Below are 13,327 nucleotides of genomic sequence, written 5' to 3' on the forward strand. Positions count from 1 at the left end.
TATCTTCTGTAGAAGAGAGGCTCAAGTGCCGGGTGGAGTGGAGCTTCTAGAAACCGAGTCCTGAGTACCGGTTCTTTTTCCTTGGCCTCGCTAGCGCCGCGGGAGGTCCGGCCTCGGTTGCTTGGCGCCTCCAGTCAGCCTGGGGGAGGGGGAAGTTATTTCCTTGTCGTTACTGGAGTTTGAAATCGGACTCGCTGGTCTACAGCTGGGGCTCTTCCTCTTGAGCAATACTTCCAGTCCAGCATTTTGTTGGTTAATTGGAAATGGAGCCTCGCGGGCTTTTCTACCCAGTCTCACTACACATAACGCCATCCTCTGGGTCTCAGACTCCAAAGCAGTTAGGAGTTTCAAAAGTGAGGCGGGGTGGGTGGGTGGGTGGTCTTGGATTTGTCACAGCTTCCCCACTCCCTCCAGCTGGTGTGGACTCAAGTTATTCCTGCATCGTAACTGGGCTGCCTTTGATTGGGAAGGGGGTGTGTTTGTAAAGCATTTACTTGGTAACACCAGAGTCAGGAAGCAGTGGTATTTTTTGTTTTGTTTTTCTTTTTGTTTCCTTCAAACATGGAGGTGAGAAAGAATTTGCGTGGTAGTTCACACGGGTAATCCCAGTACCAGGCACATATACTTACACATACACACTATTATATGTACACACACATACATAAAATACAGTGGGTGTGTGAGAGCAAGAGCTGGGCACTGGTGGCTGTCTCACGCCTGTAATCCTGGCTACTCCGGAGGCTGAGATCTGAGGATCACAGTTCAAAGCAGAAAAGTCTGTGAGACTCTGACCTCCAATAAACCACCAGAAAACCGAAAGTGGTGCTGTGGCTCAAGAGGTAGAATGCTTGCCTTGAGCTGAAGAGTGCAGGGACAGCGCCCAAGCCCACAGTTCAAGCCCCACAACCGACCAAAAGAAAGCATAATGAGGACGCCAGTGGCTGATTTGTAATCCTAGCTGCTCAAGAGGCAGAGATCTAAAGATCAAGGTAGCAAGTCAGGCAGAAAAGTCTGAGGGTTTTGTCTAATTAACCAGTAAAAAGTTGAGAAGAGGTGTAGTTCAAATGGTAGAGCACTGTCCTTAAGTTGAAACTGCGCCTGTGGCTCATGTGTGCCTGTAATCCTACTCAGGATGCTTAGATCTGAGGATTGAGGTTTGAAGCCAGTCTGGTCAGACTCTCCCATTGCCCATCAAAATAATGTACCCTTGAGGGCTGGGAATGTGGCTTACCCAACATGCATGAAGCCCTGGATTCTGTTCCTCAGTACCACATCAGGAGAAAAGCCAGAAGTGGTGCTGTGGCTCAAGTGGTATAGTGCAGCCTTTAGCAAAATCAGCTCAGGTGCAGTGCCCAGGCTGAGTTCAAGCCCAGAACTGTTAAAAAAAAGAAAAATAGTGTATCCTTGAGCACAGAACCTCAGGGAGAAGTGTCCATGCCTTCAGTTTACGCCCCAGGACCAGCACACAAAAAGAAATGTAAATCTGTTCACCAATGTTCTAGGAACTCCGGAACTTTGCAGAAAGAAGATCATTAATTTGCAACTGGAGTATTACTTTGCATCAGATACTAAAATGAAAGAACCTCCACTGGAAGATGAGTGTGACAAAGCAATGGCACTACAGCTGGAGCAGCTAGATAAAATTGAGACAGAAAACAGCAATGCTCAGGTAAATATTTAACCTTATTCTAGAATAACACTTCATTACCCATTTAGTTATAAAATAATTTATTGGTTAAAAAACATAAATCCTTATCTCCACAGACACACCCCATCCCACTACAAGGTATATGTTGGTTTAGTTTGTTTTTTGACACAGGGTAGTGAGACCCTGGCTTCACACTTTTCTTCCTGATGCTGATGCCTTGGATTTTAGGTATACACTATGGTGCCTTCCAGATACATTTTTAAGTGCGCAGTGTCTGTAAGGAAGTTATTTGATGGAAGAGAATGTTTGGTAAATGAAATGATTGGTTAATGTTAATAGATATTATAGAGTTGACAATTATTTATAACTTGAAATACAACTAACTACAGCAAGTGCACCTTGTTTATGAATTTAATACATATGGTTTTGACTGGGCGTGGTATATAAAAATTTTAAAATTTTGCACTCCTTAGGCTACTCAGTTGATGCACAGAATTACAGTAGCCTTTAAATTGTGTGTTCCTTTTGAATCTTGTATACTATAATTTGTATACTATACTGCCTCTTATTAAGTAGATGAGTATTTACTTTTTTTGGGGGGGGGCGGTCTGGTCGTGGGGCCTGAACTCTGGGCCTGGGCGCTGTCCCTCAGCTCTTCAGCTTAAGGCTAGTGCTCTACCACTGAGCCACAGCGCCACTTCCGGCTTTTTTCTTTTTGCTTATGTGGTGCTGAGGAATTGAACCCAGGGCCTCAGGCATGCAAGGCAGGCTCTCTACCACTGAGCCATCTTCCCAGCCCTACTTTTTTTTTTTTTTTTGCCAATTTTGGGGGTTGAACTCGGTGCCTAGGCACTGTCCCTGAGCTTTTTGGGCTCGAGGTTACCACTCTGCCACTTGAGCCACACCTCCACTTCCAGCTTTTGGTGGTTGATTGGAGATGAGAATTTCCTCCTTGGGCTGTCTTCAAACAACTGTCCTCAGATTTCATTCTCCTGAGTATAACTAGGATTACAGATGTGGCCTAGTTACTGTTTTTGTTTTTATTTTGGCTGGTCAAGGGGCCTGAACTCTGGGTCTGGGCACTGTCCCTCACCTCTTCAGCTCAAGGCTAGTGCTCTACCACTCGAGCCATAGCACCACTTGTGGCTTTTTCTGCTTATGTGAGGCTGAAGGATGGAACCCAGGGCCTCATGCATGCAAGGCAAGCACGCTACCACTGAGCCACCTTCCCAGCCTGCCTAGTTACTGTTTAAACTCTTAATATTATTTTTCTTGATTCTTTTTATCCAAGTTAGGTCCCGTCCCCTCTAGTATTGGGTATTGATTTTAGGGTGTTTTGTTTTGTTTTTGTTTTGTCGGTTGTGGGGTCTGAACTCGGCTTGGGCACTATCCCTCAGCTCTTCAGCTCAAGGTGAGCTCTACCGCTTCCGGTTTTCTAGTGGTTTATTGGAGATAAGAGTCTCATGGACTTTCCTGCCTGGGCTGCCTCAGATCTCAGCCTCCTGAGATGAGGCGTGAACCACTGGCACCCAGCTTTAGGGTGTTTCATTTGGAGGGGAGGAGGTTGGTCATGGGACTTGAACTAGTCCTGGATTGTGTCCCTGAGCTTTTCGGCTCAATGTTAATCCTCTACCACTTTGAGTCACAGCTCCACTTCCTTCTCTGGTGATTAATTGAAGATGAGTCTCTTGGATAATCCCAGGCTGGCTTTGAACCAAGATCATCAGATCTCAGCCTCCTGAGTAGCTAGGGTTACAGGTATGGGCCAACAGTTTCCTGTGAATTTGGCCTTTTACAAGTTTTGATTATTTATTTATTTATTGTTGGTCCTGGGGCCTGAACTCTGGACCTAGGCACTGGCCCTCAGTTCTTCAGCTTAAGGCTAGCCTTCTACCAAGGGCCACTTCCGGCATTTTCTGCTTATATGATGTTGAAGAATTGAACCCAGGGCCTCATGGATGCAAGGCAAGTACTCTACCACTGAGCCACCTTCCCAGGCTCTCCCCCCCCCTTTTTTTTTATTGAAGTAGTTTTACAAAGGGATTTTAATTCAACATGTCAATTAAGTTTTGATTCTTTAGATACAGCACATACTAAAGAACCTGTTAAAAGTAAACTGAGCTATTTCTTAACCAGAAGCAGTGGCATGTACTGGCAATTACCTATTTGGGAGGATGAGAAACAGGCTTGAGCCCAGAAGTTCTGGACCAGACTAAGCAACATAGATCCCCATCTCTTATTTTGTGTGTGTGATTCACAGTAGATCAATATAAAGTAGCGTGATTCCCATTGATTTGGAGACAGTGGTGAATGCTGTGTATCTAGCAATTAACTTACATTCAAATATACATCAAATTTAGACTTAGTTGCCATGAAATTGCCTACTGAATCATGTAGCACAATCCAGCAATTCTGAACTAAGGCCTTTTTTTTTTTTTGTCAGTCGTGGGGCTTGAACTCTGGGCTTGGGTGCTGTCCCTGTGCTCTTCAGCTCAAGGCGAGGGCTCTACTGCTTGAGCCACCGCCACTTCCAGTTTTCTGGCGGTTTATTGGAGATAAGTGTCTCATGGAGTTTCCTGCCCAGGCTAGCTTTGAACTGTGATCCTCAGATCTCAGCCTCTTGAGTAGCTAGGATTATAGGCATGAGCCACAGGCACCTGGCAGGGCTTTTTTTTTTCCCCCTTGCCTTTTTTCCTTTGTGTAGTCCCAGGTTTTTTTTTTTTTTTGGGTCCGGTCGTGGGGCCTGAACTCTGGGCCTGGGCACTGTCCCTCAGCTCTTCAGCTCAAGGCTAGCGCTCTACCATTTGAGCCACAGCGCCACTTCTGGCTTTTTTCTTATGTGGTGTTGATGATTTGAACCCAGGGCCTCAGTCATGCAAGGCAAGCGCTCTACCACTGAGCCACCTTCCCAGCCCTTTTTTTTTTTTGTATGTTTTTTTGTTGTGTTTTTTTTTTGGGTCCAGTCGTGGGGCCTACCACTTGAGCTACAGCGCCACTTCCGGCTTTTTTCTGTTTTGCATATGTGGTGCTGAGGAATCGAACCCAGGGCCTCATGCATGCAAGGTAAGCACTCTACCACTGAGCCACCTTCCCAGCCCCCCCCAGGTGTTTTTGAACTGATACTCTTGCCCAGTTCTGGAATCATCACACCCAATTAAATAGCAATTAGTTGTTTTTGATTAGAACAAGTAGTAAAAATAAGTATTTCTTCTATCAATACTGGCATTTGTTAAGTAAGTCAAGAGACTTTTTTTTTCCTAATCTACAGCACTTGGCCCCAACAAAACAGACTAAAATTAAAAATAGTCACAAAAAAAACTTTACCTGACCACCTCAGAAATTAGATGGAAAACAGGTCAGATTTCCCCCAAATAGGCCAGGTCCAATTAGCATGCTAGCAAATTTCTCTACTTAATCTATACAGCAAAAGGTAACTTGAAATGGGGAGATATGATTAGCACATTTGTAATCCCACCTATTAAGGGTAATGTAGGAGGATGAGGCTAGTATTAGCTATGTAGCAAGCTTCTATCCTCAAATAAATATAACTTGATGTCAACTCATCAGTTATTTTTCTGTTTGGTCTGCACTTTACAAGGAAAGTAATATTGATGGTTATTCATTTGTTTGTTTTTGTTTTGGATTGCTTGATTTTTGTGCCAGTACTAGGGCTTGAACTTTGCTTCAGCTCTTAAGTGGCTTTTTCCACTTAAGACTGGTAATCTACCACTTGAGCTACTCCTCCTTGTTCATTTTTTTGGTTGGTCGTGGGGCTTGAACTAGGCCTGAGCCCAATCCTTCAGTTCTTCAGCTGAAGAGCACTCTACCTCTTGAGCAAGAGCACCATTTCTGGTTTTCTGAGTGGTTTATTAGAGATGAGAGTATCACAGACTTTCCTACCAGGGCTAGCTTTGAACCATAATCCTCAGATCTAAGCCTCCTGAGTAGCTAGGATTACAGGCTTGAGCTTCCAGTGCCCAGCTTGTTCATTCTTTAACCCTTCTCCGTCTATAAACCCAACCTCTTTTTTACTCATTGAAATACTTTCATGGAATAAAATGTACTCAATTCTAGCCGGGCACTGGTGGCTCACGCCTGTAATCCTAGCTACTCAGGAGGCTGAGATCTGAGGATCATGGTTCAAAGCCAGCCCAGGCAGGAGAGACTGTGAGACTCCTATCTCCAATAAACCATCAGAAAACCGGAAGTGGCGCTGTAGCTCAAGTGGTAGAGTGCTCGCCTTGAGCTGAAGAGCTGAGGGACAGCGCCCAGGCCCAGAGTTCAAGCCCCACGACCGACAAAAAAAAAATGTACTCAATTCTAGAATTAAACAGTGTATGAGTGTGGAATGTTTTTGTGTCCAGCAGTATAGGAATAAAACTAGTAGCGGAGCAGAGCTTATATAGTAAGCTAACGTAGTTTATTTAACAAACATCATGTAAAGACCCATCAGAAAAATGAGTGGTCTCAGGACCAGAAAACTGATTTAGGTTACTCATTATACCCTTCCTCAGCTCCCTTCAGGAAGTTTGTCTGATCATGACTGGTGTATTTGTTACAGGCAAGACCCACTCTTGGACAGTGACCACAGGATGGTGGGTTTGGCCTGGCTATCTTGCTTCTTTTTTCCCTCAGAAATATAAAGCTAATTTGCTAGGTGTCTGGGGTTTAAACCTATAATCCTAGTTACATAGGAGGCTGAGACATGAGGATTGTGGTTTAAAGCTAGGCTAAGCAGAAAATTCCAGGAGACTCTAACTACCAGAAAAAGCTGAAGTGGAGCTGTCGCTCAAGTAGTAGACTGCAAGCCTTCGGTAGAAAAGCTAAGGGACACCACCCAAAGACCTGAGTTCAAACCCTGGAACTGGCATAAAATGAAGCCAATTAAATGACTAGATTTGTCCTTTCTGACACAAAGTAACTTGATAAAGATCTAAAGTCACATTTTGGTAAATGTGCAAAATTGGTGTAATCAGACACAGGACATAAGGAAATGGTAACATGGCTTAGTTCATTCAGTTGTACAGTTTATGGAATAATTGCATTTATCACTTTCAATGGAATGACTCATAAACTACGTTAATCACTTTTTAATTTCTTTTAGGAATCTTGTCAAGCCCACCACCCCAAAACTCAGGAGAGTGAACTGAAAAACACTACATTTTCAGACAATGGTAATAACATTGTTATAGGCTTATCAATAGGATAGGCATTTTTTTTTTTTAATTTTAAGTTGGTCGTGGCGTTTGAACGGGCCTGAGCTCTGTCCCTGTGCTCTTCAGCTTAAGGGGAGGAGCACTCTTACCACTTGAGCTACAAGGCCATTTCCCGTTTCCTAGTGGTTTATTGCAGATAAGAGTCTCACAGACTGGCTTTGAACCTCGATCCTCAGATCTCAGCCTCCTGAGTAGCTAGCAGCCACCAGCTCCCGGCTTTTGGTTTTGTTTTGTTACATTTTGCATGTGTATATACTAGTTTTGCAGCTTGAACTCAGGGCCTGGGTGCTGTCCTTGAGATTTTTTGCTCCAGGCTAAGGCTCTACCATTTGCGTCTTAATTGGACTTCTGGCTTTTAGGGTAGTTAATTGGAGATCTGTGTGTCATGGGCTGACTTTGAACTGTCATCCTCAGGTCTCTGCTTCATGCGTAGCTAGAATTAAAGGCCTGAGCTAACAGCACCCAACATTATCTGTTAGCCAGATTCTATGGTTTATACCTGTAATCCTAGTTACTCAGAAAGCTGAATCCTGTTTTAGAATCAACTGGGTTAGGAAATCTATGAGATTATTTTGTCCATCCAATCCCAGCAAAAAAAAATTACAAGTGGAGGTGTGGATCAATGATAGAGCATCAGCCTTGAGAAGAAAAGCTAATGGACAAGTACCCATGCCCTGAGTTCAAGCCCTAGTAGTGGTCCCCCCCAAAAAAAACAAGAAAATGAAGCAATGCTTTAGCTATAAGATGAAAATACAAATTTCTTGCACGTTTATTTATTTATTTGGGTCTGGTTATGGGGCCTGAACTCTGGGCCTGGGCGCTGTCTCTCAGCTCTTCAGCTCAAGGCCTAGTGCTCTACCATTTGAGGCACAGCGCCACTTCCGGCTTTTTTCGTTTTGCTTAGATGGTGCTGAGGAACCGAACCTAAGGGCCTCATGCATGCAAGGCAAGCACTCTACCACTGAGCCACCTTCCCAGCCCTTCTTGCACTTTTAATACCTTCACAGTTATCTAAGCTCTAAGGTTTCTCTAGCATAATTAAAATTTTGCTTTTTCAACCACAGCTATTCAAGCTTCCTGCTCTGGTTGTAAAAAAATCCTCCAGATGGGGCAAACTGCCTATCAGAGGAAAGGTTCTACTCAGCTTTTCTGTTCTACATTATGCATCACTGAATACATTACATCTGCCAATTCTTCACTTCCTACCAAGAGAACTTGCTCAAACTGCTCAAAGTATGTAATTTTAAATTGTTTTTATTTCATTACATACCTTTGCTTAAAGTCTTGGTTACAATATTCTGTATTTCCATTTTTTCTGAAGTTGTGTTACTTAGAAGCACCTTTGGCTTATTATTAAGAGGCTTGTAGACAACACGAAGGAATCCTGTTTGTTTTTTAATGTGATTTCCAAAGTTTACATTCCTACTCTAATCAAAATTCCCTATAAATGAGATTATTGGTATGATTGTTTTGTTTGCACTGTCACATCTGCCACAAAAAAAGCCTGTATTATGTTAATATGTCTTTCAAGATTACATTTCTTACAATTTATGTTTCTCTCTTTTTTTGGTCAGTTGTAGAGCCTGAACTCTGGGCCTGGGCGCTCTCCCTGAGCTCTTCAGCTCAAGGCTAGCGCACTAACACTTGAGCTACAGCACCACTTCCAGTAGGGTTCCTTTTTCCCCACATCTTGCCAATATTTGTTGTTGGAATTTACCCGTTGGGGGATTAGAGTCGATGGCTCATGCCTGTAATCTTAGCTACTTAGGAGGCTGAGATCTGAGGATTGCAGTTCGAAGCCAGTCCAGGCAGTAAAGTGCATGAGACTCTTCAATTAACCACCAGAAAATCGGAAGTGGTAAAGTGGCTCTGTAGCTCAAGCGGTAGAGTGCTAGCCTTGAGCAGAAAAAAAAAATCTTGGGGCTGGGAAGGTGGCTCAGTGGTAGAGCGCTTACCTTGCATGTATGAAACCCTGGGTTCGATTCCTCAGCACCACATAAGCAAAAAAAAGAAAAAAGCCGGAAGTGGCGCTGTGGCTCAAGTGGTAGAGTGCTAGCCTTGAGCTGAAGAGTTAAGGGAGAGCGGCCAGGCCCAGAGTTCAGGCCCCCCCCCCAAAAAAAAAAAAAAAAACTCAAGAATTGGTTTGATTTGCTTTTTTTTTTTTTTTTGTCGGTCGTGGGGCTTGAACTCTGGGCCTGGGCACTGTCCCTCAGCTCTTCAGCTCAAGGCCAGCGCTCTACCACTTGAGCTACAGCGCCACTTCCAGTTTTCTGGTGGTTTATTGGAGATAGGAGTCTCACAGTCTCTCCTGCCTGGGCTGGCTTTGAACCATGATCCTCAGATCTCAGCCTCCTGAGTAGCTAGGATTACAGGCGTGAGCCACCAGCGCCCCGCTTTTTTTTTTTTTTTTTTTTTGGTCAGTCATAGGACTTGAACTCTGAGCCTGGGTGCTGTCCCTCAGCTCTTCAACTCCAGGCTAGCTTTCTATCACTTGAGCCACTGTGCTACTTTGGGTTTTCTTTTTCTTTTTTGGCCTGGGGCTATCCCTCAGCTCTTCAGCTCAAGGCTTGAGCCCTACCACTTGAGCCACAGTGCCATTTCTGGCTTTTTTTTTGTTTATGTGGTGCTGAGGAATGGAACCCAGGGCTTCATGCATGCAAGGCAAGCACTCTACCACTGGGCCAACTTCCCAACACTTTTTTTTGGTTGGTTGTGGGGACTGAACTGTGGGCCTGGGCACTGTCCCTCAGATCTTCAGCTCAAGGCTAGTGCTCTACCACTTGAGCCACTTCCGGCTTTTTCTGCATATGTAGTGCTGAGAAATGGAACCCAAGGCTTCATGCATGCAAGACAAGCACTCTACCACTGAGCCACCTTCCCATCATCACTTCTGGTTTTCTCAGTGGTTAATTAGAGATAAGAGTCTCATGACCTTTTCTGTTTGGGCTGGCTTTGAACCAGGATCCACAGGTCTCAGCCTCCTGAGTAACTAGGATTAGGAGTGAGCCTTGGGCACCAGTCCTAATTTGTACTTTCTTTATGGCCTGGGATGATGAGCATTTCCTCATATGTTTCTTTTCGTTCTTTTCCTTCTGAGAAGTCTCTCCCTAGCCCCATTGTCCATTTGAGAGTGATAGGTTTATTACCTTTGGGTGGGGTTGATTTTTTTTTTTTTTTCCTTTGGGCCAGTTGTGGGGCTTGAACTCTGGGCCAGGGCGCTGTCCCTCAGCTCTTCTGCTCAAGGCTAGCGCTTTACCACTTGAGCCACAACACTACTTCCTCTTTTCTGGTGGTTTATTGGCGATAAGTTTCATGGACTTTCTTGCTGGGGCTGGCTTTTGAACCTTGATCCTCAGATGTTAGCCTTCTGAGTAGCTAGGATTACAGGCATGAGCCACCAATGCCTGGCAAATTCCTTGTTCTTTTTAAGTCCAAGCTTTCCACTGTAATGTATCTAGAAGTATTCTCATGTCCTGTCATACTAAGAGTCTGTATGCCTCCTGTCAGTAGGTAAGCTTCTTGTTTGAGGTTGGGGAGATTTTCTGTAATTTTGTTAAATACTGTAAATTCTGTAATTTTGTTTTCAATGGTTGGTTTTGAAGTCTTCTCCCTCATCTGTCCCAATAAGGAATAATTTGATCTTTTTGGCAGAGTCTGCCAACTCTTGAATGCTCCTTTGGTGTGTAGGTGTTTCAGCCCTGAGGGCTGAGCTCAAGGGCTGGACTCTAGTTTGGAGCACTGCCCATTCTTTGGTCCTACTCTGGTGGATTCCTGGTGCTCCCTGTAGGGCTCAGCTGAACTCTTCCTCCCAGGCCAGCAGGAGGTTAAGGCTTCAGGCTGGAGTGTGAGCCTAGGCTGGTGAAATCTTTGTGTTGGAGCCCGAGGTTTTGTCCATTGTTCAAGGTTCATCCAAGCTCAATCTCTGAAATGATGCAATTGCCAGAGGCAGAATTTCCTTGTACAAGCTGAGACTTAGGCAGTCTCTGGGAACGGAGTTCAGAACTTTGTCTCAATTATGCTTCCTCCCCCATCATTCTATGTCTCAGGCCTGCATCTTTTTTTTTTTTTTTTTTGCCAATCCTAGGGCTTGAACTCAGGGCCCACGCACTGTCCTTGAACTTCATTTGCTCAAGGCTGTCACTCTACCACTTGAGCCACAGTGCCACTTCTGACTTTTTCTGTTTATGTGGTACTGAGGAATCAAACCCAGGGCTTCATGCATGCTAGGCAAGCACTTTACCACTAGGCCACATTCCCAGCCCCTGATACCTATTTTGATGCAAGTTATTATCTTTTAACCTCTTGGTCAATTGTCTATCCTTTCTTTGTTCTGGACTATGTCCTGACAAGGCTGGCCCCTCTGGCCTTGGTATATCAGTTAACAGGTCAATATTTTCTGTAAGGCAACATCTTAAATAGTATTTTTGGTAGTTTTGATCTTAGAGTCCTCAAAGTATTTGTGAAATAACTTCTTCCCTAGAATTTACAAACCATACTTGGAAATGTTCTTTTTTAAAAAATTAGATTCCAGATGATCGGGGGGAGTGAATTTTTTGTTGTTGGGTCATGGGGCTTGAACTCTGGACCTTGGTCCTGTCCCTGAACTCTTCATCTCAAGGCAAGTGTTCGATCACTTGAACCATGTGCCACTTCCGGTGGTTGGTTGTAGATAAGAGTCTTATGGACTTTCCTGCCTGGGCTGGCTTTAAACCACGATCCTCAGATCTCAGCCTCCTAAGTAGTTAGGATTACAGGTGTGAGCCACCAGCACCCGGCTTTTATATATATAATTTTTTTTTTTGGTGGGTCATGGGGCTTGATCTCTGGGCTTGGGCCCTGTCCCTACGCTCTTCAGCTAAAGGTGAGTACTCTACTGCTTGAACCACAGCGCCACTTCCAGTTTTCTGGTGATTAATTGGAGATAAGAGTTTCATGGACTTTCTTGCCTGGAGTAGCTTTGAACCATGATCCTCAGATCTCAGCCTCCTGAATAACAAGGATTACAGGCATGAGACACTGGTACCCGGCTATAGACACACACACACACACATGTTATCTTTTTGTTATCACCATCAACAATTCGTAAAAGTTAGATTATGGGGCTGGGAAGGTGGCTTAGTGGTAGGGTGCTTGCCTTACATGCATGAGGCCCTGGGTTCGATTCCTCAGCATCACATAAGCAGAAAAAGCCAGAAGTGGCGCTGTGGCTCAAGTGGTAGAGCACTAGTCTTGAGCTGAAGAGCCGAGGGACAGCACCCCGGCCCAGAGTTCAGGCCCCAAGACCAAAAAAAGAAAGTTACATTATCCTTGAAACTGCACATTCCAATATGTTTATAATTCCTATTACAGATAGGTATGGAAATTTTTTTAGGGAGTATGTTATCCAAAGTTACTTGATAGAAGTGATAGTACTGTATATTAAATTTAATTTTCTCTTTCAGGGCTGATGATTTTAACTGTTATCTCAGTGAAACAACAAGGCAGACTTTCAGGGGATTAACTATGGTGAAAATGCTTAATGATATCCTTTTATTTTTAGAGAAATTTTAAACCCAGAAGATGTGATCACTGTCCAGATAGAAGACAATACTACTGCCAAAAATTACTGCAGCCAATCTTGTTTTTCGTCATATGAAGAAAAAAGAAAGCCATGTGTTACCATGTGTACTAATAGAATTTTGGCCAAGTGCAGCATATGTCAAAAGACAGCTATTGTAAGTTATAATTTTTAACATTTACAAGGATTCTGATTATTAATTGCCAAAAAATTTTAATCATGTTTCTTTAATCTTAGATTAAATATGAACTAAAATACCAGAGCATGAAACACAGTCTTTGTAGTAACACCTGCTTTTCAAAGTTTCACTCTGTCAACAATTTCATCATGAACTGTTGTAAGAACTGTGGAGCTTATTGTTATACCAGTTCTAGTCTGTTGCGTCTGTTTCAAATGGAAGGACAGCCTCATAACTTGAGTAATTTGAAGAATATTTCAGCATATAAGCAGCAGGTATGTTGAAAGATCCAGTTTTCTTTCATTAGTCTGTGAATGCTTCTTCACTTGGAAATGTGAGAGTACATACAGTTTTTAGTGCCATTGGGGAAATTTTTCAGTTTTAACCTGATTGAATTTGAAGACTTTTTTTCTCAACAGTTGTAGCTAGGAATTGATGATAAATGCGGTATGTTGGTTTTCCTAAAGGAAGAAGCCATTACAAACTACAGTTAAAAGCAAGTATAGCCGAGCGCTGGTGGCTCACTCCTGTAATCCTAGCTACTCAGGAGGCTGAGATCTGAGGATCTCGGTTCTAAGCCAGCCCAGGCAGGAGTGATACTCTTATCTCCAATAAACCACTAGAAAACGGAAAGTGGCACTGTGGCTCAAGCAGTAGAGTGCTCACCTTTAGCTGAAGAGTGCAGGGACAGCTCTGAAGCCCAGAGTTCAAGCCCCACTACCAACCCT

At 43.7% G+C, this 13,327-nt stretch overlaps 1 protein-coding gene across 1 annotated transcript in view; it reads left to right on the forward strand.

Moving 5' to 3' along the window:
- The first annotated feature begins 1,499 nt into the window (after positions 1 to 1,499).
- Zmym1 (zinc finger, MYM-type 1) overlaps positions 1,500 to 13,327 on the forward strand; it is a 20,116-nt gene continuing 8,288 nt past the window's right edge. Inside the window, exons 1-6 of the mRNA XM_013034049.1 lie at positions 1,500 to 1,669; positions 6,753 to 6,822; positions 7,929 to 8,097; positions 12,404 to 12,578; positions 12,659 to 12,874; positions 13,025 to 13,046. Coding sequence (XP_012889503.1) covers positions 1,574 to 1,669; positions 6,753 to 6,822; positions 7,929 to 8,097; positions 12,404 to 12,578; positions 12,659 to 12,874; positions 13,025 to 13,046 — 748 coding nt within the window. The 5' untranslated portion in view covers positions 1,500 to 1,573. The remainder of the gene's footprint in view (positions 1,670 to 6,752; positions 6,823 to 7,928; positions 8,098 to 12,403; positions 12,579 to 12,658; positions 12,875 to 13,024; positions 13,047 to 13,327) is intronic.

The sequence above is a fragment of the Dipodomys ordii genome, unplaced genomic scaffold, assembly GCF_000151885.1.
Source record: "Dipodomys ordii isolate 6190 unplaced genomic scaffold, Dord_2.0 Scaffold181, whole genome shotgun sequence".
Lineage (NCBI taxonomy): Eukaryota > Metazoa > Chordata > Mammalia > Rodentia > Heteromyidae > Dipodomys > Dipodomys ordii.